Source organism: Drosophila innubila, chromosome X (assembly GCF_004354385.1).
Source record: "Drosophila innubila isolate TH190305 chromosome X, UK_Dinn_1.0, whole genome shotgun sequence".
In the NCBI taxonomy this organism is placed as follows: Eukaryota; Metazoa; Arthropoda; class Insecta; order Diptera; family Drosophilidae; genus Drosophila; species Drosophila innubila.
Window position 1 is genome coordinate 37,041,524 of NC_047626.1, and position 27,953 is coordinate 37,069,476.

A 27,953-nucleotide genomic window follows, 5' to 3' on the forward strand; every position below is an offset into this window, starting at 1 on the left:
TTTTATGTAGCAGTTTATTTTTTTAAACGAACTATTAATTACAATAAATGAACAAAATTGAGAATCCTCTGTTTATTTCTTCATCGCAAGGATATATTAATAAAAAAAAAAAGGGAAATGCGTTCATAGAATTAATTAAAGCGCAAGGCATACATATTTCATTGTTTTTCATACTTTCATTTTTTTTCATTATCATTAACATAAAGTGATACATTACAAAATAACTAGCGTGTGCCATTAATATATAAGGTCTTATTTAAATGTATTCTACTACATACATAGATGGCAAACATGACCAAATTTGGATTGACGATTCGAAAAATAAACCTTCTTTAATTAAATTATTTATTTTTTATCCTTAACATAAATGCGTGTACTTCATGTCGTAATTATGAATTGTTGGAATTATTGATTACATCACTAAAGACTTATATTCAGAGATTTTGACGATACTGTATTTACAAAATTACGGTAGACTACTACCACAGACGTTGTGATTTCATTAGGGCATCACAACATAACTAATCTGATGAGTACGACTACTTGCGTTTGAACATGTTACTGAGGCGTCGCTTAGGAGGCGAGTTCTGCAAATGAACAACGGAAATGATGAATATAAAAATTAAATAATACTGTGGAAATTTTATGAAAGAAAGAAAAAAACGCTGCCTGTTGTCGTCGAATTATTGTTTGTCCCTTCTTCCAGCATTTATTTGCTGAAAAAGTAGTATGTACTAAGCAAAAGTAATAGAGCCAAGGTGATGGCTAGGACCACTTTGTCGTAGATAAAGTAAAATAGCGACAAAAATAGTGCCAGTACTATCAACATCACGGAACGTTGATTCAAACGCATGCAATGCCACTGCCGGCACCACAAATTCATCCGATTGGGTGTTTCCTGAACGTCACTAAGGGCCTGTATAGTGTTCACGGTAATGCTTGGCAGCCGATGCGACTGAATATGGCCCAAGGAGTGTGTGGTCCAGGATTGACGAGAAGAAGAGTTGGTTGTGCAACTGACCGTTAGGTTATTATTGCTGTTGACCTGTTGATCGAGTGATAAGGGAGTCTCGTTTTGGTTATGCTCCTGGGTGTGCACCACTGTATTCCTGTATAGACATGGCTGCACGGCAGACTGATCATCAGTATCCGTTTGCCATGTGCAAGCTTGGTCCTCCTCAAAATGTTGCAATACCGGGCTAGTGATATTCTTATAATCGTATGTGGCGACCAGCGCCTTCACAACCGATGGCTGTTGCATCCCCATCCAATTAGAGCATGTAGCAGCAGAATTTACTGAGGCGATATTAAAAGTGGCAGCCGCATTTAAACTCTGATCCAACGAAGATTCTAAGTGACACTCCGTGAGGTTGATACTTAGCTTCTCCAGCTGGAGTGTGGTATCTGTAACCATCAGCGAATAGTTTTTATTATGCGTACTGTAATTATTATTATCGTTATATAGCGCATACCCTGCGCTGTTTTCCTGTGAAGGTACAATCACCTCCTGTTCTTCACATTCTGAATCATAGTCGGACAAACGCCTTGCCTGATCAAAACATTCAAAGCGCTGCTGGCGGATTTTGCTTCGCTGCTGTGTTCGTTGATAACATAATTGCTCCTTTGGAGAAAATTTAATGCGTGTTCTGGTCTTTGCAATGATATTTCCGTGCAAACAGAATGAAGTGCGTGGTGTCTCTGCAAAATCATTGCTATTAGATGCAACACTGCTGCATGAACTTTCTGTACCCACTGACTGGCGTCGGCAGGTGCTCAACTTGCGCTCGTGTCCGTATGTCATTGTCAGTAGTTCAGCGGTAGACAGATGCGGTGTGCCATCCTTCTGCTGTAGACCTGATTGATCCTCTGATAAGGGATCACTTTTCACGAACTTGCGCTTAAGATCGTTATAGGGCCGGCTCTTGCGCGGTGTAGAAGTGCAGAATGCGCCAGAGGCACGGAGCTTCAGATTACGACGCTGAACACCCGATAACAGATTACGTTGTCGATGTCGCCGCTGCTGTGAAGGAGCATATAGTTTTATAGTGCAATTGTGGTACTAACCACATCAAATTACAAGAATTGGAACGAGGACGACGACAGGCAGGTAACAAAATGCTATAACTTACACACAGAAGACAACAGAACAAAAAACAAATATGTTTTTCTCATAACATACCTCGTCGCGTGGTAAGAAATGTCCGCCGCCTATACCACTACTGCCCATGCTAAAACGTGAGGCAAACATCTTAAAACGCGCTGGCGTCTTGACAGTACAATTATGATCAAAAGCTTCGCGTAATATTTCCCTCGGTGGATCTGAGCTGCCAAATGATAAACGACCACCATTTTTACTAGGGGTTGGCGGTCCCGGACGCTTATAGTGCGTGCCCATAGACTTTTTTCGTGCACCAACAGCGTTGCCGCCTTTAATACAAAGCAGTGTGCTCATGCTATCATCCAGGCTAAGTTGACAGTCCTATCGTACGTTGAAAGACAGTAAAGAAAAAATTAATAATTTATAATATTGTGCATCGACTCTACCTAAAATAAATGCAACAAGGATTAATAATCTTATAGATACAGGCACAATTATAACCAACGAGTATCATAGAAAATCACGTGGCGGATTATATTCGCCGCTTACTACGGTTAATCGTGGATATTATGAAAACTTACTTTGAGATCATCTTCTTGAGTGCCCAAGTCATATTGTGCCGCATAGGCGCTCTTCAAATGCGGCGGCTGCATTGAATTGCGATATTGCAGTTCTTCAGCGCTGCGGTAAAGATCCGAGAAAGAGTAGTGATCACTATATTATTACGTACACATAATTTAGTGAATTACTTACGTCATATCCGGCACTCGACCCAACTTCAAATCAGTCAGATAGGTGTTATTGAAGATCTCGCCTTCTTCATCCTCCATAGCAAGATTACTGCCTAAATTAGAAGAAGGAGCACTAGGACGCTTAAAGGGCTGCCATTCTTCATTGGCCGAGGAATTAGCTGTAGCATGATCGGCTTCTTGAAAGTGGCGTAACTTAGTGCTAAGTACGGCATATTGCTTTTGCTGCTCTAATATCTTTTCATTAAGACGAACAATCTGATTTGACAGTTTTCGCGTGTGTTCCTCATACTTGATGTTCTGTAATAAATAAATTTAATTTGGTAGATGTACAAGAAAATATTTACAAAAAACACAAGATTAATATTACTAGAACCCAAAATTGAATTTTTTGGCTATTACATGAACCAAAACTATTTTTATACTCTGTGCCCATTAAAATTGGGCAAAATCGGTATAGTGTGTTTGGCAAACTGTATGGAACAAACAAAAGGAGGCGTGGCAGACTCCAAAAGGCGTCGATTTCAGAGATTATAAGACCTAGAGAAACCAAACTTGTCTCTATATTGCAGGCAGATCCAGTTTTTGGATCAGTCCACTATATCATATAGCTGTCATAGCTCCAATCGGTTGAATATCAAGTTTCAGTAAAAAATACTATTATGTTTAGTGATACAAGCCCTAACCTTGATAGTACAACTTTCAATGGCTTTTATCTACGTCTAGGTGATGATTGCATATTAAAGTTTATACTTTTTGGAAAGGTTATTGAATTAGAATTCATTTCATATTAAAGCGTGCGTACGTTTCATTACTACTACATAAATAAGTACGAGTAACATTTTCCTTTATTTTAATAAGGACTTTATTTCGCTTCTTCATAGTATTTACTAAGTTTTAACAATCTTCAGAAGTTATGGAAACTCAAATATCTTGAACCTTAATCTCAACCATTAATTGACAGAATATGCTTTTAAGTTGGTCTGGTGCATCGTGAGCAAATTTGGTTTAAATCGGTTCACTATATCAAATAGCTCATATAGGAACAATTAATGGAAGAGCAAGGGCATCAAATCTTTTGCGTGTAAACTTCTATATTTTTTTTTAATTTTTACCTTATCTTTTTCTATAGTAAGAACGGGGTCTCCGACAGTCGAGTGCAATCGACTTTAGCACCGCGAGTGTATCGAGCAGGCGGTGGGGTCTCCTAGAGTTTCTATAGTATCGTTTTCTTTTTTCATTTTTAAAATTCTAATTCTCTTTTTAGCATTTTTCAGATGGTAGCTTGCGTATCTCATTATTTCTTAAAAATGCCAAAAGGGCTTTTAAAAATCTTTACTTTATCTGAAAGCTTATTAATTTTTTTGTAATTTATTCATACACAGTATTACATTCAAACAAGCAGATTTACAGATTTCAATTGTTCAATTAAGAAAATTAACATTTTTTTTATTTTGCCCATGCAGCAATGTTATAGTGGTCCGATTCTAACCAAATCTTGTCAGGATGTGTAAGGTAACTCGAGAAACACAATTTGTGAGTTTGGCTAAGATCTCCCAAAAAAAAACATCTAAACGAGGTAAAAGTCTAGTGACGAAATTCATTCCATGCCCAAAAATTTCTGATATAATATTTTGTGACTCCAAATTTAAAAATCAATTCACAATTACATTATCGCATGTTTTTTAATTGTTTAATTCGTTTGTTGGAGAACTATGATCAGTCGACACATATGATTAATAACTATATAACATTTATTCCTGACCCCCGTCCAAACAACTTTTAAAGTTAACTTTCTAACGATATGCTCCGACTTACATCGGGTGGACGGAGGCTGGTATTTACAATTAAATTCATAATTAGGAAAAAAAAAAGAAATACAAATTATAGATGCGAACAACTCATTACGGAATTTCTCACAAGATCGGCGTGAAAGTCGAAATTAAATAGGTAAAAGAGTTTATTATAGCTTTTGCAAAAGGCTTCAAGTTCGGAGTAATTTGTTGAGCAAACGGAGAGTTGAAGGGGTCGAAGGGGAGTCGAAGGTAAGTCAATCATACGAATTCTATCCTCATAATGTGGAAGATGTCTATTTAGGCTTCGAAAAGCAAATGTAAGAAACTGCTCTTTAACGGATTCAATTATATCCTGGTATCGTTGGTACTTAGGAGACCAAATACAAGAACCATATTCAAGAATGGGCCGGACAAGCGAAAGCTGCTTAGTTGTATAGGGATCGTCGAATTCCTTAGACCATCTCTTGATATACCCAAGGATGCCGGATGCTTTAGATGAAATCATCGAAACATGGACATTAAAACATAAATTAGGCTCAAAAATAATGCACAGGTCTACAACTCTAAGCAAACGCTTTAATGATTTGTCATCATTTGAATAATTAAATAAATAAGGCTTGCCACGATTAAAGCTCATGACGTTGCATTTGGAGATATTAAGGGGTAAACAATTGATGAGACACCAATTATTAAGGGAGACTAAATCAGATTGCAAAAGGATTGGATAAAAAGGATTGTTAAAGGATAAGCAAAGTTTGACGTCGTCTGCATACTTTAAGGCACGAGAGTGTGTTAATGCGAGTGGCAGGTCATTTATAAAAAGGTTAAATAGTAAGGGCCCAAGAATACTTCCTTAAGGGACACCAGACGTAACCAAAATGGACTTAGAGTACGATGATTTAAATCGCTCCCGCTGAGATCTATTTATAAGAAAAGCTCTGATCCATTAAGAAAATATAGGTGTAAAACCAAGATGATTTAATTTATGAAGAAGAGAGTGGTTGACAGAATCAAATGCCTTGCTAAAGTCGGTATAGATGACGTCAGTTTGATATTTACGACAAAATCTTGAATTAACAATGCTGGAATTCGGTTAATATCGGATGACAGAAATATTGCAGTTGGGAGGTTATAATCTTTCCGAAAAGTTTGGGGATCGCAGAAAGATTAAAGATGCCCCTATAATTAGAGATATCCGACTTCCTTAGCGCTTTGATACAACAAACAAACAGACAAACATACAAACTGAATTTTCATTTCATTTTAATAAGTCCACTAAAAATTCAAATTTAATTATCTTTTGAAGTAGTTGTCGGATTTGGTTAATCAAGGTATCAATAGACGCGTGTTTTTTTTATTTAAAAAATAAAAAATTGTACCAAAAGGCCCCAACGGCCCCATTAGAGGCAATCAGTGCCCCTGCCACTTACACCCCATTATCTCATGAAACAGGTGAGTTTGCCAAAGTTATAGCATGCCATTTTGTTAGTTATGACTACACCTTTCGATCGGCACATAACTCGATCTGGTCGGACAGTCGTAGGAAATTTTCATTGTTAGGTGTATATATTGCTAGTCGCCTTTCGCACCCTTCGCGCTGCTTTTGTCACTAGAGCGAGCTACCGTCCGCAGTGATATCTTAAGACACAGCAAAAGTTTTCACACTAAATCTTGATTTTCGACTGTTGTGTCCAATGGCAGCTACATGATACAGTGCACCGATCCAAAAAAAAAAAGAGAAACCTACATACCAAGTTTGGTGTCTCTAGGTCTTATAGTCTCTGAGATCTAGGTGTTCATACAGACGGACTTTGCTATATCCACTTCGGCTGTTGATAGTGATCAATAATATATGTATATACTTTATGGGGTCTGCCACGCCTCCTTACTTAATAGACCCCTGTACTTTTTTTTACGTAGGGGGTTGAAAAAGTGGGTTTGACCCAGTAACTTTTTGGCTCTTGCCTAGTGTTATTATTGTCCATCAATAAGTAATAAGTAAAGTGACATATGAAAAAAACTTAGCATGATCGCAGTTTCAAATTATACAATATTATGTCGGTGTTAATCGTTAAATTATAGTTATATTTTTTAAACGTCTACTAACCTGAGCACTATGTTTATCCAGTTCCGACTGGCCACTGGCCGCATCACGCTCCTGCTTTTCCTTCATTCGGGTCACTTCCGCCTTGTACAGTGTGCGCTATAGTATCAGATGTGGTTTGAAACACGACAGAAAACGCACGTTAAGCGTGGTAGTGTTAGTAGTCAGTAGTGAGTGGTGAGAAGTGAAAGGGGACAACCGAGCAGCAAAAGTTAAGATATTACACCAGTAAAGACAATAAATATATAAATTGAAACTTATGTTGGCTGGCGTAATTGAGTTACTAAGGCTTGCGTTTTTAGATGATTAAAAAAAAAAACAAAAGAAAGAACTCACTTTACAAATTGTTTATTTAATCTTTACTATGAAGGTCAGCTTTTATATTTATAGCCTTGCTTACTTCTAGTGTGGCCGGGTCGCGTTGACCACTTTCATTAAACACTTTGTTGAACGACCATTTGTCTATTTTTAGGCAATAAAATAATTTGAAATAAACAAATTGGAGAATTGTTTTCGCTTTGCAATGACAGAAAACCAAAAACTGAATGAAATAAGAAATTTAGTTTAGTCTATTTAATGTTTCCGAAAATAACACTTTTTTTTAGACCTCAAATCGAAGATCAACATTTGCGACCTCTAGTTTTTTACAACTGCCTACAGAAAATTTTGGGATGATGAAACAATGTCGACAGCTTTTTCGATGATGACTTGGCACCTAATAACACTAGGCAGCAGCCAAAAAATTACAAGAATCAAACCTACTTTTTTGGATCGATTTGGGGCCCCATTTGACGAAAAACATTTTAATATCTTAAAGGACGTGTAGTTAATGCAGCTATGCAAATAAAATAGAAAATAAAATGTAATCAATTTTTTTTCGACTTTTCCTCGAATTTTAAAGTAAATAATCATCATTATCTTAATTCAAGAATTGATGTCTCTTAAACTAATGATTTAAATCTTACACATTAATTAGCTTTCAGAAAAAGTAAAGCTTTGGAAAATCGCTTTTGACATTTTTGAGTAATGATGAAAAATGTGGGCGCACCTTTAAAAAAATTTAAAAAAAAAGACAAATTTTAAAAAATTATAAAAAAAAAATCTCACCATAGAAAAAAAATGTTTTTGGTCGTTTGGGGCCCCATATCTATAGAAAAAAGTGGGTTTGGTTCTACTAAAAAAAAAGTTCAAATTTGTTGCCTAGTGTAATTTATATTTATCCTAAGTACACCAAGCTAATTATTATTTTTTGTTTTTACCAAACCTACATTTTATGATACATATGGAGTACAAAATATGAAAAACATTTCAAATTTTTCTAAGGTCAGAGAGTCAATATCTAGTAGATTCGCTTGATTGTCCATAAATAATTCGCTGATATCGTACAAATATCGAATGTTTTCTTTTAAATTGGAATTAAAACCATATAAATATTAGAAATTCACAAAAACTTTCCAGCTCCGAATCGATTTACCCATTTTTTTTTTTTTATTTTATGACAATAGCCCATACTCATTTTAGGCCAATTTTGGTTACTCTGGTCACTTAATATTATTGTACTGTGTGACATATTTGAAAGAAAAATAATTTAACACTATTAACTGTTTACAAACAGTTGTAAAAAAAAAAGGCTCCAATACATTAAAAGCACATTTTCGACCAACTGTCTTATCATTATAAAACAACAAAATTCACAAAAAAAAAAAAGCAGGGGTCGCCATGCCAAATATTACGGTTCTTAGAAATGTGTGCATCCAGGCACAAAAAACGGTTACCCACATAATGACATCTAATAAAGGATTATACAACAACGGGAAATACAACAAATATAGTTTTGTGCTTTCTAAGGCTAGAAATATAAAAGTTGACCCTGGAAATATATTTATTTTGGAAAGTTATTTTAATATTCTTTGCGTATTTACTTTTGTATCTAAAATTCAATTGGTTTTCGAGCAATTAAATTAATCTCAACACTGTTGTTCAAAAGTACCATATACGATATGCCCATAAAAACCACAAGCATAATTAAAAACTTGAAATACGTATTGCTGAAAAAGTCACAAGTAAGGAAATTTTGAGCTCGTTCTTGAAAAAAACGTTTTGGGATTGTGTGGGATTGTGTGAGTTTTTCACAATTGACTTCCTGACAAAAATCTATGGATTCCTGAATTTTCGACATGCCGTTTTTGAACAAATTTATTAGAATTAGAGTGAGTGGGTAGTGATATTAAGCAATATAGACGGCGTAAGGACGGAGGAAGAAAAGAGGAATAGAAGAGGAAATTGTTATAAAAGCAATACGATAAAATAATAGTTAAACTACTTTTTTTTTTTATAAAGTCTTAAGGTTCCTCAAAGTTAATGATAAAAACACAATCAAACAGAAAACAATAAGAGAAGATGACAGAAATAACCGCAATAAGTATGCATATTGGAGTGCGGTGAAAATTACTTTTAATGCCCTGTGCCCATTAAAATTAGACAAAAAATAATGTGTTTGGCAGAATGTATGTAACAGGCAGAAGGGGGCTTGGCAGACCCCATAAAGTATATATATTCATATGTCGAAAATAAAGTTTTAGTATGAAAAACTTCTTGGTTTTTTGAGATTTCTAAACCAATCTGACACAATATACATCTGGGCTGGTATTATACATCCTAACCAATAACATATAGCTGACATTGACACTTTCAGTCGAAAATCAAGTTTTAGTATGAAAAAGTTTTTTGTTTTTTGAGATATCTACCCCAATGTGACAAATAACTCAACGAATATGCATTAAAGTTCGGCTAATACAACTTAACCAAATTTGGTTCAAATCGGTCCACAGTATTATATAGCTGCTATAGGAGAAATCAGTTTAAAATCTAATTTTAGTTCAGAGTACCTGGGCACAGGGAATCTTACTGTCAAACGTGCTCGACTGTTGCCATGTTTTATTTTCGAAAGCGCTGTATCATCAATGGATGATACGATATAAAAGCAAAATCTTAAAAAAAAAATCCATTTTTTTTTTTGTTTATTCTGAGGTAGCGCATCGACTGCGATTTCACTCCAAAAGATAATAATTTAAAAAATAATTATTATTTTTCTTAGTTAGTCCTAACTTTTTGCTATCCGCCCTATCCGCCATGGACGATCTTTAGAGCCGTGAACAAGTAGAGTGGAATCGAATTCCAAAACAGATATTTGAGAATATTGTAGAGAATATATTAAAGTTTATAAATTAAGTCAACAAAACCTTTTTTCTATGTCGAAATAATATAAATTATTTAATATCTTCAGTTTTCACGAAAGGTGCAAAAGTGAGTACATGCGAGTTGTTTTGGTTTTTTATTTTCCAATCCTTGAAAATAACTATTTTATGTTTGCTATTTACTAATATTTCTTACAAATAATATAATAAATATGGAAAAAATAATTTTTTGCCTGTTGCTTTTATCGTTTTGTTATTTTACTTGCCGAAAGAAAATTTTTAAGAACTTGTACTCATTTTGGCTCCCCACTGTACTTATATACACTTTATAGGGTCTGTCACACCACCTTCTATTCAATCCAACAATTATTTCCAAACTTTAATTTATAATTTTATTCAATCCAACAATTATTTCCAAACTTTAATATATAATTTTACGAATTAACACTTATTCTTAATTTTTATTTAAAAAGTGAAAAATAGTAATTAATTTTTTGTTGAAAAAATTATTATAAGTGTTACTTTATATTATTATTTTAAAAGATACAATTAAAAGTTATTCCGTAACTTTTATTTAAAAGATCCATAAATAAAAGTTAAGAAGAATATCTTTTGAAACAAGTGGTGTATTAATAAATTAATGAAAAATAGGATCCTTAATATTCGTTCTTGGATGACGTGAGCGGTATCATATGAAAGGTATTGAATCCGAGAATAGAAATATGTTTAAATTTTGGTAAAACACCACTTGACTCAAAAGATATTCCACCTGACTAATTTTTTGATTTTTAAAGTAAAATTTACGGAATAATTGTCATTTGTAACTTTTAAAATAAAAATTAAAACAGCTCTGATTTTTAGCTCAATCAAAAATAAATTTTATTTCGTAACTTTTAAATAAAGATTTACATTTAATTATTACTTTGAACTTTTTAAATAAAAAGTAAGAACACGAATTAAAAATATATATTTTGGGCTGATATCGCTAAATATGAAAAAAAAAAAAAAAAAATAGCAATTCTATCCTAAGTTATCCTAAGATATTTCTCTCACATTGATTTATTTAATTAACAATTTCATTCATAGCTATTATTTACGGCCCCTGATTTAAACACAATAGAAAAAATAAGTATAAAAATTTATGTTGTTTCTCAAGATTCCCCAACAAAATTTGCAGAAGGTGAATTCGGTATCGTGTTATATGTCCTAAACAAATGTTGGCCAAAATTGGACAATATCAGAAAAACAAGCTTTCTTATTGTATTTATGTTTAGTTATAACGAAGATTGCCGTTTTGTTAGGTCTCTAACAATATTCCTTGAATTTACTATTTTGTTTTATTTAATTGCATCAAATGTTATACATTAGTAAATTATGGTACCGCGTCATTAACAAGATAAGAGGAAAGGAAATAAGAATCGGCATTGTTTGACAATAATTCCACTCAATGTTACGGTACCATACAAAACTGAAACATAGAGCAAAAATCGCACAGAACGTGTACTTACCATTTTAATTTTCATCTTTTCTAGTTTGCCCTCCATTTCAAGACGCTGATCTTTAAGTTTTTGATCGAAGTGACTTATCTCTTCCTTGGCATCACGATACTTTGCCTGTAGTATCTGACAGTTAAGTTCCAACTGCTGTGCCTTAGCTTGATGCTGTGTTATTTGTTCCTGCGACTTATGCAAGGTGTCCAGGAGTTCATCACGGCTTTTGCGAATCTCTGTAAGTTCGGCATAGCACTTATCAAGTTCTTTCTGTAGAGAGCTAGTTATTTGCTTGTGTTGAGCTTCAAGTTTTACTGATTGTTCGCGCTGAGTTTTTAGTATATGATTTTTTTCATCTAGTTCGCACTGAACCGATGTGTGCATTAGCCGAGTACTGTCTAGCTCCTGCAGCACCTCTGATAACTGGAGCTTGACTCCATCCAACTGCTGTTGCATATTTGACAGTTCGAACTTCTCAACATTGGAATTTTTATCTAAGGCTTGGGCTTCGTTAAATAATTGGAGCTGTTCACTTAGCTCTACTGTACGCTTCTGATACTGCTGTATTTCTGAGTTAAGCCCCCCAATATCAAGACTCAAACGCACTTTTTCCTTCTCTGCTAGGCTTAAATCTTGATTTAGCTTGCACATTTTCATCTCTGTACTTTTTAACTTTTTTTGGAGAATGACAACAAGGTCATTCTTTGCAACGAGTTCCGTTTCTTCTGAAGAACGTTGCTGTTCCAAACTAATCAATTTATCTTCGGCACGTTTAACACGCTCTTTGTTCTGTCGCAGCTCTAACTGCAAATTTTCCTTTTCATGTTTTAATGTGCGAATAATGTCCGTTTGTTCGTCTTGTAAAAGCTTAGCCTGAGCAACATCGCGTTGCTTTTTGGATAGAGCAGCTTGCTGTTCACCCAGCTTTATGGACAATTTCTCCAGGCGTTTGGTGGTCAGATTTAACTGTGTTTCGATCTTCTGATTTTCCTCCTCCTTTTTTGAAAGTATATCTTTCATATCTCTTGCACTGGCTACGAACTTGACTTCCATATGATTTAATTGTTTTTCCAGAAGCTCAGATTTTTTCTCTTCATTTAAAAGTAATTTTCGAACATCAGAGAGCTGCTCATCGCGTTGCAGCTCTGTCTGTTCTATTTGATCCTGTAACTGCCTAAGCTGTTTTTCCGATTCCACCAAGGATTGTTCTTGCTCGTGTTTCCGCTCTTTGAGAGCCTGCCGCATCGAGTCTACTTGCTTTTCCAGTTGAATTTTTGCCGTCTCAAACTCGATTTTTTTTTTAATGCTTGCATTAAGCTCGGTTTTCAACTGTGCTTCATTTATCTTTGCAGCTTTTAATTCCTTCTCAATATGCTCCCGTTCCAGATTCTGTACACAAAGTTGTTGTGATGCGAGCTCCAGTTTCTGCTCTAGTAAAAGTATTTGGTTACGTTGATCATTTGACGTATCATTTGTTGTTTTTGCCTCCTTCTCCAGCTGTATATGACTTTCATTGATAGCCATTAGATTTTGAATAACTCTCGTATGCTCTATTTTCTGCTTGCAAAGTTCTTGCATTGCATCCTCCAGTTTTTTTTGCAGTACTATATTTTCTTCTTGCTTCTTGTTTGAATTTTCGATGCTGGCTTGTAATTCCTCTTCCAGCTGCCCATTAATTGAAGTAATATTCCTAAGCTGCTTTAATGTTATCGACATCTCAAGACAACGATCTTCTTTTTGGATGTCCAGCTGATGCTTCAGTTCTATCTTTTCGTTATTGCATTGGGTCCAACGATCCATTTCGTTATTGATGCGTGTATCCAAACAACTATTTAAACTGGATGCATCTGTAAGTTCCCTGTTTATCTGTACGAGTTCTCGATCTTTATTCTCCAACTCCTGGCGAATGCTGGATAACTTATCTTCAAATTCTTTTTCATATTGCTGCAATGTCTTGTTTTTACTCAGCAGATTGGTGTTACTCTCTGCCAGTTCCAGATTTAATTTATCAACTTCATTCTTCAGTTTCTGAATATGATCTTCGTCAACAATATTTTGGTGCAACATCGTGTTGTACTGTGCCTGCAATTCCTTTGTCCTTTTCTGCTCTTTCTCATAATTAAATGACATCTGCTCCATATTATGCTTAATTAGGAACAGCAATCGCGTTTCGGATTTGTCAGGTGTAGTAGGTATCTCCAGATGAAATTTTTGAACGATCTGCAAGAGTTCTTCTACAATACGTGCCTTCTCTTGCGCATTGAGTGCGAGCTGCTCGCATAGCTGATCGTTTTCCTGCTCCTTTTCACGCAATTGCTTATCAATTACTGAGGTAGCTAAATTCTCGGGAGTTGTGTTCATGCTGCTGTGCAATTGCGAAGTGTCCAGAAGATCAGAAGAAGCGTTCAGAACCTCCCGACCATTGTAAAGCTCATTTCGAGTTTCTTGCAGACACTGCTGCAGCTCCAGCTTGTCTCGCAGAAGACTAGCAATTTCATTTTCCTTGTCACTTAATAACTGCGTGGAGTTTTGTACGTGCGACTCTAGCTCGACAAGTTGGTCCATGCACGTAACGAACTGCTTTTCTGATATCTTTAACTGCGCATGAAACGAAAAATGATAATAATACAGTTCCAATCAAAAATAAAAAGTAAAAATAAAAGTGCACCTACAATTTACCGATATTATTCGATCGCACAGTAAAATAAACAGCTAGATTAACTATTAATTAAAATTATTAACTCTCAAATATGTTTCTTTTTTCTAACAAAACCATTCAAAAAAATATGCCGGGTTTCGGAGATCAGACTTTCATTTCCTTTTGTATTTTGAAGCGCTGAATCCGAAACTAAGTTCAATTTATTTCTGCATATGTAGGTTTCCTCGTTACCTCAAAAAACGTGACCGATTTTTTTTGACAGACCGGCTTTTTAAAGCTAGGAAAAAATCCTGACGTGCTAGAACGAAATTGAAATCAGATTCGTATCGCTTATTTTTATTTTCAAATATACAAAAAACAGTTATAACGTCATTTTTATTTTAAAAATGATAAATAAAAGTTTGGTTGAATACTCTAGGCAACACATTTGGACTTTTTTCTTCTGAATTGAACCAAACCGACTTTTTTGGATAGACGAAAAACATGATTTTTTTTTTAATTTTTTAAAATTTGGCTCTTTTGTCGTCACTTTTGTTATCAAAACCGACTCTCAAAGATTTAAGCCAGCAGTTTAAAAGCTTTTAATTCTTGAATTAAGAAAATGTTGCATTTTTTTAAGCTTTTTTTACTTTAAAACTCGAGGAAACCTCGAAAAAATTTCTGAACTTCGGTTTTAATTTTTTTTTTTGCAAAGCTGCATTAAATGAGCGTCGCACACTGGGGCAGGAGGCCGAAAAGCGTGCCAAAAATCATTTTTTTGACGAAAGCGTTCGTAAAAAGTAATAATGGCATTCGATAGAAAAAACTTCAAAGAACCAAAAGATTTTTGAAATCAGGTAAAAATTGTGGGCGTGACAGTCTCTCAAAGTTGACCCATTTTTCAGTGCGCGCAAAAATGTGAAAATTTTATAAAAAATGCAAACTTTAAAACTGATTTGATGACAAGTTGTATGACCGATCTTTATGTTTTTGTTTTCATATGAAAAGTACATTCATTTCTAGTTAAATGCCGTAGAATTTTGTTTCTTGACTTGTTGACCTTTTATCCCAGCGATGCTTAAAAAAAGCACTAAAATTAGGCTATTTTTTGACTTTGATGGAATAGAACAAAAATTTGACTCATTTGGACTCGATCCCACTACCACAGGAGTCTTTGTTAATCAATTCTCTAACGAAATAACCCCGGTCTTTCATGCGTCCAGCTGCGTCTGGGGAAGTTATAGGACAAAAACTGATGCAACCTCGCAAAAAAATGATAGAAGAGGAAGAGCGCAGTACAATTACATACGTTTTCGCTATGACAGGCATCATACCAGATTTTCAAATTTTTTTAATTTTTTTTTTTTTTTTTGTTACAAGCGTAATAAAACTTTTTTATATATTAAACAATGCTGTTTAAAGGTTGAAAAAAATTAAAATTAATATTTCGGACAAAAAAAAAAGATTTATTGTTTAAATTTTACATGTAAAATATGCACTGAAAATATTTTTCAACTTTGACCGAAAACTATCAAGCAGTGCACTCATTTTAAATCTTAAAAAGTTTTCTATCAATTGCTTTTTAAATTTTGAAAATATCTTCACTGGTTCAAAAGATATGATTTTTGCAACGCAAAACGAGGATCTGCCCCACTGTGCGTCGTTAAAGATATGATTCATTCAAATCTATGGGGAAACGGCGATATAATAAATTTTTATATCTATGCATGTTTTATGAATTTCTTGTAGAGCGGCATGACCTTTAGTATGAACATTTTTTGTGTTTTTAAGATATCCTAACCAAGTTCACAGAAAATTAATTTGCTGTTGTCTTACACATTTTGACCACATTAGGCTAAAATCAGATTACTATATCATATAGCTGCCATAGGAACGATCGGTCAAAAATCCATCTTTAGTATGAAAAGTTGTGTTATTTCTTGAGACATATCAACCATTCGCACATGTGGTATATCTTGTAATGTGTTATACATCCCTACCAAATTTAGCTCAAATCGGATCACTATTCAATATAGCTGCAATAGGAACGATCGGTCGAAAATCCACCTTTATTATGAAAAACTTTTATATCATCTAAGATATTTTAACCAAACTCACAAATTGTGCTCTATGTTGTCCTTTACATCGTCACCAATTTTGGTTTGCATTTGTCCACTATATCATATAGCTGGCATAGGACCGACCGGTCTAAAATCAAGTTTTAAAATGAAAAACTTTTTTGTTTTTAAGATATCTTAACTAAATTGATAGAATAAGCATATAAGTTGGTCTTATGCATCCTTACCATATAGCTCCCATAGGACCGATCGGTACAAAATCAAGTTTTAGTTTAAAAAACTTTTTTTGTTTTTGGAGATATCTCAATCCCATAAAAAAAACTCAGTTAACAGGTAATATCTTCCAAACCCCTCAAGCAAGTGTATGTTTCATACACCAAAAAACGCAAAATTTTAAGTTCTACAACATACATAGCCGTTTTGTCATAAATCGCCTAAATGTAAGCTAAAAAACCTTATTTCATCTGTAAAATGTTACCTGAGTACTTAAGATAAAAAGTTTAAAGGTAAGCCTTAAAGCCCTCTAACACACCTTTCCAATGATATATAGGATATATCTGTAGCTTCTATGGAAACTGTGGAGCGGGATTTTGCGTTTTCCCGCCAAACTAGCGGTTTTTTCAAAAAGTCGTAGAACAAATATTTCTAGATTTTCGAAATGAAATATATCCCCATCACTACATCTAAATTTTTTTTAGCGCTTTGATACAAACAGACAAACAAACAAACTGACTTTTCATTTTATTTTTAGAAGTCCAAAAAATTGCAAATATTTCTATCTTTTGAACCGGTTATCGGATTTGGGTGATCGAGTCAATCGAGATCAATCGACGCGTATTTTTAATAAGAATATAAAAAAAAAAATTTAACCAAAAGGCTCCAACAGCCCCATTAGCTGCAATCATTCAAATTTCCCTTCCCACTTACACCCCCTTATCTCATGAACCAGGTGAGTTAGCAAAAGTTTTAGTACGCCATTTTGTAAGTAAACCTTCCGATCGGTAGATAACTCGATCTGATCGGACAGTCATAGCAAATTAGCTGTATATATAGCTTTCGCACCTTTTGAGCTGCTTTCGTGAATAGCGCCAACTGCCACCTGCCGGGGGATTTTTAGTATATGAAACATACATTTTGGCTGAGGGGTTTTTTCTATCGGTCGAAAATCACGTTTTAGTACGAAAACTGTTTAGTTTTATGAGATATCTCAACAAAACTGATACAATGTGCATTTAACTCGGTTTTATATATTCTGACCAAAATTAGGTTTTACAATGAAAAACTTTTTTTTTATGAGATATTTTAACCAAATTGATAGAATATGCATTTAAGTTAGTTTTATACATTCTAACTGAAGTCGGTTCAAATCGGACCACTATATCAAATACCTGTCATAGGACAAACCGGGCGAAAATCAAGTTCTACTGTGAAAAACTTTTTTGTTTTATGAGAAAACTAATACAATATGCATTTAACTTGGTTTCGTATATCCGGACCAAAGTTGGTTCAAATCGGACCACTATATCATATAGCTGGCATAAGATCGATCGGTCCAATATTAAGTCTTAGTATGAAAAACTTTCTTGTTTTACGAGATATCGTAACCAAACTAATAGAATATGCATTTAAATTAGACTTATAGATCCTGACCAAAGTTGGTTTTAATCGAAACACTATATCATAAAGCTGTCATAGCACCGATCGGGCGAAATCCAAGCCTTAAGCATAGTATCCACCAGGCTCGGAAAAAAAAATTTTTGTCAAACTTCACATAAAAAGAACAAGCAGGAATTTTTCGTGTGTATCCAGCAACTTGAACAAAATCCACAGATTCACATCGATAATTGCCATATCGATAGCATGTGTGGACTGAGAGAACAGCTGATGAGTGTATCAGGAAAATATACTTGGCATTTATTCCTGATGGACTCATACAGTAGTCGGCATATTTATTTTGACAAAACGTAAAGTTAAATCTACTCATAATTTATACTTACTTTTTGAAGATTTTAGCATCAATGAAAAGGTCATTTAAATCCTGTTTGGATGATACAAAATTTTCCTTATCCCATTAAGTAACCATTGAAATTTTTGAATTTATGTAAAAATCTACTTTTTGACTTTTTTCCCATGGCTTAAACAAAAAATATTTTGATTTAAAAACAAAACAAACAATTCTTATAGTGACTGCAAAAAGAATTTTTCAAAAATCTCTTTGCTTATATTTTTTATGATTTTTTGAATGGGTAGATCTCAGAAAAATTTTGTATGAAAAGGAGGAAAAAGTGGCTAAAATAGTCATATTTAGCAATTTTCAAAAAATCATAAAAATATAAGCAAAGAGATTTTTGAAAAATTCTTTTTGCAGTAACTCTTAGAATTGTTTGAAAAAAGATTTTGCATCAAAACATTTTTTGACTAAGCCCGAGAAAAAAAGTTTTAAAATTTGACTCAATTCTTCGTCGACATAAATTCTAATTTACTTAATGGGTTAAGGAAAATTTTGTATCATTCAAACAGGATTTAAATGACCTTTTCATTGATGCTTAAATTGTCATAAAGTTAGTTCAAATTATGAGTAGATTTAACTGTACATTTTGTCAAAATAAATATGCCGACCACTGTATGTCAAATAAGAATCATTTTGATAACATATCTGTGAAAAGTGCATGGATAAGTGTGGCTAGCATAGCTCGCAAATAACTGTCGACCGTTTCTCGTTGTCTGCAAATAAGTGTCTTTTCCTGACTCTTTACGTAAAGACTCAGCGAGCAACCGATTTATTGGTTGAATGAGCTCGCTCGCGCTCGGAGCGAAACAGTATTTTTCTATTCTGTTTTGTTCTGGTTGTTCCAAGACCGTTTCGTCGTGTTCAGTGAAGCAAAAAGTCTTTTGCGTATGTATTGGTATACATTCACACGCATAGGCAAGCAAATCGTTCAGCGTCTATTTTGCAGACGAAATATATTAATTGCGATCGTGAATTGAGTGTGTGAAGTTGGGCAAAATGGCCTGACTAAAACCGAGATCATTTTAAAGACTTAAGGCATGATTGAGCTCGGGGAATCTCACACTGGAATATACATGAAGAACAAAATTCTAGAAATCTTAGATGACTATGGAATATCACTAGATCAAATCTACAGGTAAAAATTTAACTACATACAATTTTTAATATATGTGATTTTTAAAAGAACTTGCATATTCATGCACACAGCATTACATCTGATAATGGGCGAAACATGATAAAAGCCGTCCAAGTGTTAAATGATGCCACAGAGGAATCCCTTTTTGAAGATGACACAGAAAGTGAGAATGTTCTGAATGAACTGGATACTATTGAACTTGCTAATATATACCTTGTGAGATGTGCAGCACACACTATGCAACTGTGCGTATTCGATGTGAACAAGACAAAGGAGATCGCCGATAAAATAAGTTCCTGTCGCACATTATGCAAATTGCTGCGCACAGAAACATATAGGTAACTAATGATTAGTTATATATATATAAATATATATATATTATATATTTATATAAATATATATAAATATATAAATATATATATATTATATATTTATATATATATTTGTAAATATATAAGTATATATATTATATATACTATTTATAAAATCTATGCAGACGTATCTTAATTGAGAACAAAAGAAAAATACCATCGCTCGACGTTGTTACAAGATGGAATTCGACCTATTTAATGCTAAAAAAATTATTGGACTTAAAGGATTTCCTGGCTACGCAGTCTGATATTTGTGTAGATGCCGATTGGGATTGGATGGAGACGTACATTGACGCTTTCAGTGATACATACCAGGCAACCCTAAAGCTACAAGACAAAAATTTAGTTTATAGTGAGTTTTTCGTAGTATGGATGGAGCTAAAATTGAAATGCGAGAATAGCCACAATTGGATTAAAAAAAAACTAACGGCACAGATAAAAATAAGGGAAAGCAAATTGTTACATGGATCTCGGGTAAATTGCATGTTGACGAACTATCAGAAATCGTTAGCAAAGCTTAATTTAAAAAAATTAGCTTTTCGTTTATTTGAGTTGAAAGAAGTAAGCTGTATGTCGTAGAATGTTTGAAATTGTGGTCCTGTTTTGTTTATGTTGTAATTTTGAGAAACAAATGTTAATAATTAAAATTGTCTTCGTCAAAAACTAATACTTGTACTAAACTAAAATCCAAAAAGTATTTCATACTTATTATCGCTTTATTATTTAAGGCACAAACACAAAATGTTCCAGCGCTCGAAACTCCTGTGCGTGAAGAGATGTTTGACTCCTCATTCTCGTCAATTTTTTCAACCGCATTTTTGGACGATTTTCAGACAGTGTCAGAAAGCAAAAAAGACCCTGTTTCTGCAAAACTTGTCAAAATTTATGCTGACATCGAAAACTTCGACGTTACATATGGTCGCTTGCCATTAAATTCAAATATATTGGAATTTTTAATGACTCGCAGCTTAAGTTTACTCACATAAGTGCACTAGCGCAGGTTGTGCTGGCTACACCTGCAACGCAAGTTTGCGTCGAACGGGCATTCTCAGCCCTACACTTTATATTAAGTGAACGAAGAAGTTCGATTAGTGCAGAAAATCTGAACGCCTTACTAGTCATTGAGCTTAACACATAATATATAAAAAATATTACAAAAAATATATATATGAATAAAACTCTTTTGTTAACTCATTAGAGTTTTAAATGGAATATAAATGAAAATAAATTTAAATTTTTCTGTTAAAAAAATTATATTATTTCTTTTTCACAACAACGAAAATAAATGTGAAGACCGTTTGCGTTGAGTTTTTTGGTCAACCGGTCTTTTGCTGAGTCTCATTGTGCGAGCGTTTTTCGTTTCGCTCTTTACGCACTGCTCATTGAAAGAGCGACATACAAAGAGCTCAACAGAAAACATAAATGAAGACAGCAAGAGTCTCTTGCTCAGAGCGAGAGCGAGAGAGTATGAACTCTTTCGGTTGTGCTCGCAACGAGAGCGCAAGAAAAAAAAACGGTCAACAGTTATTTGCGAGCTATGGTGGCTAGAGAAATAAATTAATAATAATTGGCGCTACTAACACAATCACTTTATCGTCAGAGTTTATTTGCTTTCTCTTTCAATTTTAGTTGAGCTTTCAAATTTGGCGCTGTTTACAAGCAAAGCTGATTTGTCAGAGTGACCATGCACCTTTTACCTAATTTATTTATAGTTAAAGAATCATTTTTTTTTTTAATATGGAAGAAATTCAACAACTAAATTTATATATTTTACTATCTGCATGCATCTTTCACATTTCATATCTTTCATATTTAAAAAAAAGATTTCTTAAATTATAACGAAAACTAGGGGGCTCCGCAACCCCTCCGCAATCGGTCTCATGACAGCTATATGATATAGTGGTTCGATTTAAACCAATTTTGGTCAGAATATATAAAAACAAATTAAATGCATAGTGTATTAGTTTGGTTGAGATTTCTCATAAACCGAAAAACCTTTCCACCGTAAAACTTAATTTTCGCCCGATTGGTCCTATGACAGCTTTATGATATACTGGTCCGATTTGAACGAACTTCGGTCAGGATGTATAAAACTAACTGAAATGCATATTCAATCAATTTGGATAAAATATCTCATAAAACACAAAAGTTTTTCATACAAAAACCTGATTTTGACCCAATCGGTCCAATGACAGCTATATTATATAGTAGTCCGATTTAAACCAACTTTGTTCAGGATATATAAAACCAAGGGAAATTCATATTGTATTAGTTTGGTTGAGATATCTCATAAGACAAACAAGTTTTTCGTACTAAAACGTGATTTTCGACCGATAGAAAAATTTGTATATTTAGTGAACAGGTAATAACTTCCAAACCCCTCAAAACGTATGAGTCATATACCAAAAAACGACAAATTTTACATACTACAACATACTCAAATTTAATTAAAATCGTTAGAGCCGTTTTGTCAGAAATCGACTAAATGTAAGCTTAAAAACCTGACTTTTTATTTCATTTTTAGAAGTCCACTAAATATTTCAAATTTTATTATCTTTTGAACTAGTTGTTGGATTTAAGTGATTGAGGGATCAATCGACGCGTATTTTTGATAAAAACTTTTAAAAAATATAAAATATTACCAAAAGGTAATCCCCCACAAAAAAAAACCTCTACACGAGGTAAAAGTGTAGTGACGAAAGTAATTTCTAGCCCCAAAATTTCTGATATCCAATTTTACGACGAACAAAAAAAGTTTAATATACAAATTTAAATCTAGATATATAAAGTTCTTTGTCCAACTTACTGAGCATTATACCGCCCAAGATACAAGTTTGAAATTTTAACACAATACAGATATGACAAAACGCTGATAATCAAAACGCATCAAAATCAACTTTACTTTTTCACACAGTGTACAAGACGCTGCTGAAGTCATAAATCATAGCAAAATGAACACTTTTATGACGGTACGCGTCGCAGCCGAAACTAAAGCATTTGCTATGTGTTTGTTGTTTAGTTTTATTGGGGGTCATAAATGATTTGCGCGTGGCGTCAAAAGTTGTTGTTGTACTGTCGAAAATCTCGAGCAAGCCAATTTACCGGTTGAGTTTTGTGAGTAGCGCGAGCAAGGGCTTGCCCACCGCTGCTTTATAATATATATAGAAGCTTTAGTATGAAAATTATTTTTGTTTTTTCAGTTATCTCAACCAAACTTACAGATTGCATGGACAGCGGGCAAGGTGAATATAATTATTCGTTTCTCTTTCAAAAAATGTTATATTATATAAGTTTTTTTGCTACTTGTTACATTCATAAGGAAATTTCCAACAACAACAAATGTTATATTCTTCTCAAATAACTGATAATAATCGCTTCGTACGAACGGTGAAAAAACGTAGTAGTCTGATTTGTACAAGAAGCTATCATATCATTTAGCAGGTACTGATTACTGATCTTCATCAGAAGTAAAGAAGGCATTACTCATTAAAAAACCTGTCGAATAAACCCAATGTTAGAAATAACGACCCTTTGCTCTTGAATGACAGAGACTGCAGTTAAAATGCCTTTTCTTGCACATATTTTTGGTAATTTTATTCTTTTCTTATATACAAACACGTTAATATGATCGGATTAAGAATCAATAAATTTGTGTGGTGCCCGGGTAACAAAATATTTTTTATAGATAAAAATTGAGTGTCCGAAATTTCAGGTTGTCCTAATTAACAAGTGTCAGAATTATTAAAAAATTTAATAAGTATTAAGAGAGGAAAGTAGCAACAAGGCAGGCGTAACAGCCAGAGCTTAAGATTGTAGCTGACAGAATGGCGCTGCACATATTACCAGTGTTGCCAGACAGTTTTGTTTTGCGTTGCTGAAATATCCAGTGTTACCAGATAGTTAAGTTTTGTTTTTTGACGATTTTTTAGATATGAAAGAAATTTAACAAATAAATTTACACATTTTTCTATCTGAAAGCATTAATGATAAAGCTACAATGTCTAAAGCAAAAGCAGTTTCAAAAATTTCTGATATCACACAAAAAAGACCTCTACACGAGGTAAAAGTCTATTGACGAAAACATATTTCCGCCCCTAAAATTTCTGATATCCAATTTTGTGACGAACAAAATAAAGTTTAATATAAAACTTTTAAATAAAAAATATCAATTTAAAAAAGCAAAACACGAAAATTGGCATTCGGCACTCACCCTTTTCGCGCACAGTGCTGAATGCCTATTTTTGTGTATTTTTTTTAAATTTATATTTTTATTTAAAATTTTTAAATTAATCTTTATTTTTTTTCGTCACAAAATTGGATATCAGAAATTTTAGGGGCTGGAATATGCTTTCGTCACTAGACTCTTACCTCGTGTAGAGGTTTTTTTGTGTGATTTTAATAGTACATATATTAAGCTATTTATATCCAAAAAGAATGCATATCCTGTTATGTAATTATCTATTATAATATCAACTTTGCTGTGTTAAGTCGAAATTCAGCTGTGCAAAATATAAGAACAATGATAAATGTTAATGGATTACCGATTCCTACATTGGCTTTTAACGATTTATGGGTATACACTTAGGTCCGTAGATTTAATAGGACGGATATCAACCAGTTTTCCGCATCATTTTGACACTTCTGGAGTCTAAAGATCCTATAATAGCGTGGCATATAAATATCACTGCGGACGGCAGTTCGCGGTAGTGACGAAAGCATCACGAAGGGTGCGAAAGGCGAATAACAATATATACAGCTAAGTTGGAAAATTTGCTACGACTGTCCGATCTTCTCGAAATGAAATGAAAAGTCAGTTTGTTTGTGTTTGTCCGTTTGCATCAAAGCGCTAAAGAAGCTTAAATGTAATGATGTGGATTTATTCCTTTTCGAAAATCTAGAAATGTTTGTTCCACGACTTTTTGAAAAAACCGCTAGTTTAGCGGGAAAACGCTAAATCCCGGTAAAATTTAAACCTCAACAGTTTCCAAACCATAGAAGCTACAGATATGTTCCTTTAAACCTTTAAGCTTCTTTGTACATAAAAATTATTTTTGCGCAGTGCCGAATGCAAATTTTCGCTTTTTTTTTATTAATTTATATTTTTATTTAAAATTTTTAGATTAAACTTCGTTCGTCACAAAATTGGATATCAGAAATTTCGGGGCTAAAAATTGCTTTCGTCACTAGACTTTTACCTCGTGTAGAGGTTTTTTTTTTGTGTTATAATATTCTACCAAGTATTTTCTTATTTTTTCGCACAGCTGAATTTTGATTTAACACAACAAATTTGATATTATAATAGATAAGGACATAACAGTATATGCATTTTTTTTTTTTGTATAAATAGGTTAATATATGTACTATTAAAATAGTATTAAGACTTAATATAAAAATGTTTTTATAACCATTTTTTATCAACTTAAATTTTCACATATGCTGTTCTTATTATTTCGCACATTAATACATTCGCATTCTCGATTAATACTAATGACTAATGTGGGCGCTCCTCTAAAAAAAAAGTAAGAAAAAAATTCTAAAACAAAAAAACTGCATAGAAAAAAAATTTTTTTTCCTAATATGGGGCCCCAAATCTGTCCAAAAAAGTGGGTTTCGTTAGTTTAATTTTTTGGCTGTTATCTAGTGTTATTGACCCGGATTTTAATGGTATACGCTTTTCTGTGAATAAAACAACAATTTACGACGGCTATTCAAAATGTCTTATGGCTTGATCTCATTATTATCTGAAGGTTAAAAGGTGCTCTTTAAAGATCATTCATACCACAGGGGAATATTTGTTTCATGAAATATTATGACTGAAATTATACTTCCTCAAGATGCTGAAATCAGATCTGGAGTCAGATTGTTTGTATCAGCTTTAGTTTATGAGATATAATTAAAGCTTTTTCAAAGAACATTTTTTTTAAAATCATTAGCAAAACATCCACTACTTTTCACTACTACTATGTGGAGGTAGTGCACCGTGATGCTATTATTAAAACCAAGCTGCTAGAAGTGTAACATGAGTTCAATATGTTCCGCATATCTTTCATCCTATTTGTTTCCCAATGTTGTTCATGTTGTTGTTTCCCAAGGTATTTGTTCAATGTTTATTTTTTAAATATCAGTCATGTAACTTTTAAAGTTTTCTTCCTTTATCAACCTTTTCATTTGTGAGCTATCAATAATACCGGCTTAAAGTTAACAAATGTTTAAATTTTAAGATAACTGAATCTTTAAAACTAAAGCTGCTACAGAACAAATAAGAGTAGATTTAAATTCAGCGACTTAAAATTAGTAACCAACAGGCATAAAATTCCATGCAACAAAAAAAAAATGTTGAAGTCTGTTCCCTTGTGTAGAAATAGTCTTTTGAAATTATAAAAAAAAAAAATATAAATGTTTAAAAGGACACAAAATAAAATATTTAGTATTGGTCGAGCCCTGTGCAAGAATATATTTATATAAAAAAAAAAATATAAAATTACTAAATTAAATTAAAAAATTCAATACAAATCATCGGTTTGTGCGAACTTTACGATTTCCTTCCAGGCTTACCTTATCAACCACTACACCATGCTCGGCCCTAAGCTCCTGCAACTGTTCGTTTTTCGCGGCAAGGTCTGCATTCCTGTTGCTTAGCTCCTTCATCAACCGACGTTTCAACTGCAATTTAGGTAAATTTATTATTAAATATACACTAATGGTTCAGGTAGACGGCGGACGATCTATCGCGATTCGCGACTATACATACGTTTTCAAATTCATTAGGTAGATAGTTATCCATGTAAATATCCTCTTCGTTGTTTTCGTTTTGTACTGTGGCTTTCAGTTTTGATAACTGCATTTTTTTCACGTTGTTTTCTGTGATGATGGGAAACAAGCAATCGTATTAAGCATAAGCTATACAATCAAAACGGAAATTAACTTTTTACCTCTGCTGAGCGATTTGATTAGATGCTCATTTTCTAAAATTTTTTCTTCTAAGACAGTCTTTTCATACCGCTCTGTTTCCAGTTGTGCCTTCATTTGTAGACATAAATACAGAATATATATATGATATAATTTTAAGCAATTCTACTTACCCGCAATCCTAGGAGCTCGCGAGTCCGCTGTTCAAGGAGCTCGGTTTTTGGTGTTGGTGGGGCAAAAATTTGACTGTCATTCAGCGTAGAAAGACGCTCTTGTGGCACCGGCGTTAGCGACAGAGATTTCGTACTTCCACTCGCTTCATTGTCGATTGTGGTCAAATCCCTAATGTTGCTGCCTGACAAACTGTTGAAACCATCGAGGCCACCGTGGGCATTCACGGTGGTGATGGCGGAACTGCAGCAGCTACTGTCATTGGAAATCGAACGCCCACATGTTGCAGGTAATGATAATGGCAAAGGATCTAGAGAACTGATGTCCACATCACTTCTCACATTTACAATGGTCTCATGCAAGTAGTCACGTGTAAGATCTGGCTTATTAACAGTCTGCTGGAGAAATGCCGCAATACATTGCTGCACAGTCTCTGGTAAATGTTCGCAGATATTATGAAAGTATTTGCTGGGATTCTGAACACAGGCATAGTGCATGAGAAGTGTATACACAAAGATGTAATCCTTCCGCGACACCCGACCATCGCGGTCCAAATTTGGGATAAAATCTGGATAGATATCTGCATATATACATACACATATACAGATTTGATTAAGAGAATACACACATATAGAAGACATGTAAAGAGATGAATACTAAACGCCCAGTTACCTCGAAGAAATATGTTCAGCGATCCTAAAGATGTCGAATATTTTAGAATATCCATATCCGATCGTGGCTTAACCTGAGCATGCTGCACATAGACGGCATAAAATGCCTCAATATCTGAATCTTCTATAGTGGAAATTTCCTCTATAAAATTACATTCTTTCGCCTGAAAGATTAGAAATAAAAATATTTAATTTTATGTTTCTTTCGACTTCCTTCTTTTTATGCGCTCCTCAAAAAAAACATACCCACTGCAACAGTAGCAACTTCCAAACACGAAGCTCCATTATTTACAAAAAAAAAAAAAAGGAAAAAACAAATTTAATGTTGAACACAGAAATATAACATTGAACGCGTGGATTATTTGTTTCTTCAAATTTGTTTCGCTCTACCCAACTTCATTAGAAGACTTTACAATTTAAAGGCAAACCAAACATAATGCACGCGCTTTAAACAAAGGACAAGACTACGGTAAATGCAAACGGTATAACCTAGACGCCGAAAATGGGCGCGCTTGTAACGAAAAGCGATGAAAAA

The 27,953-nt window shown here is 33.8% G+C and overlaps 2 protein-coding genes across 12 annotated transcripts; one reads left to right on the forward strand and one right to left on the reverse strand.

Annotated features, from left to right (window-relative positions):
* Positions 1–53: 53 nt before the first annotated feature.
* On the reverse strand, positions 54–27,945 carry LOC117793868 (polyamine-modulated factor 1-binding protein 1). Of its 11 annotated transcripts, XM_034634355.1 has the most exons (14): positions 27,665–27,944; positions 27,420–27,582; positions 26,750–27,327; positions 26,600–26,687; positions 26,419–26,528; positions 26,223–26,330; positions 11,453–14,032; positions 6,751–6,846; positions 2,852–3,147; positions 2,680–2,779; positions 2,180–2,479; positions 1,754–2,020; positions 1,473–1,698; positions 1,386–1,404 (listed from the first exon to the last, which is right to left on the reverse strand). In XM_034634355.1, the coding sequence occupies exons 1-13, from the start codon at positions 27,701–27,703 to the stop codon at positions 1,501–1,503; spliced, it is 4,923 nt and encodes a 1,640-aa protein (XP_034490246.1). In that variant the 5' UTR covers positions 27,704–27,944; the 3' UTR covers positions 1,386–1,404; positions 1,473–1,500. The 11 variants fall into 11 exon arrangements, with proteins under 11 accessions (XP_034490225.1, XP_034490208.1, XP_034490200.1 ...); XM_034634334.1 differs by adding an exon at positions 54–587 and having other exon boundaries at positions 1,022–2,020; positions 27,665–27,945; XM_034634317.1 differs by having other exon boundaries at positions 58–1,698; positions 1,750–2,020; positions 27,665–27,945.
* On the forward strand, positions 19,200–20,260 carry LOC117793931. The gene is made up of 3 exons (XM_034634393.1): positions 19,200–19,296; positions 19,368–19,634; positions 19,793–20,260. Exons 1-3 carry the CDS (start codon positions 19,235–19,237, stop codon positions 20,244–20,246), a joined length of 783 nt encoding a protein of 260 aa, XP_034490284.1. The 5' UTR covers positions 19,200–19,234; the 3' UTR covers positions 20,247–20,260.
* Positions 27,946–27,953: the final 8 nt, after the last annotated feature.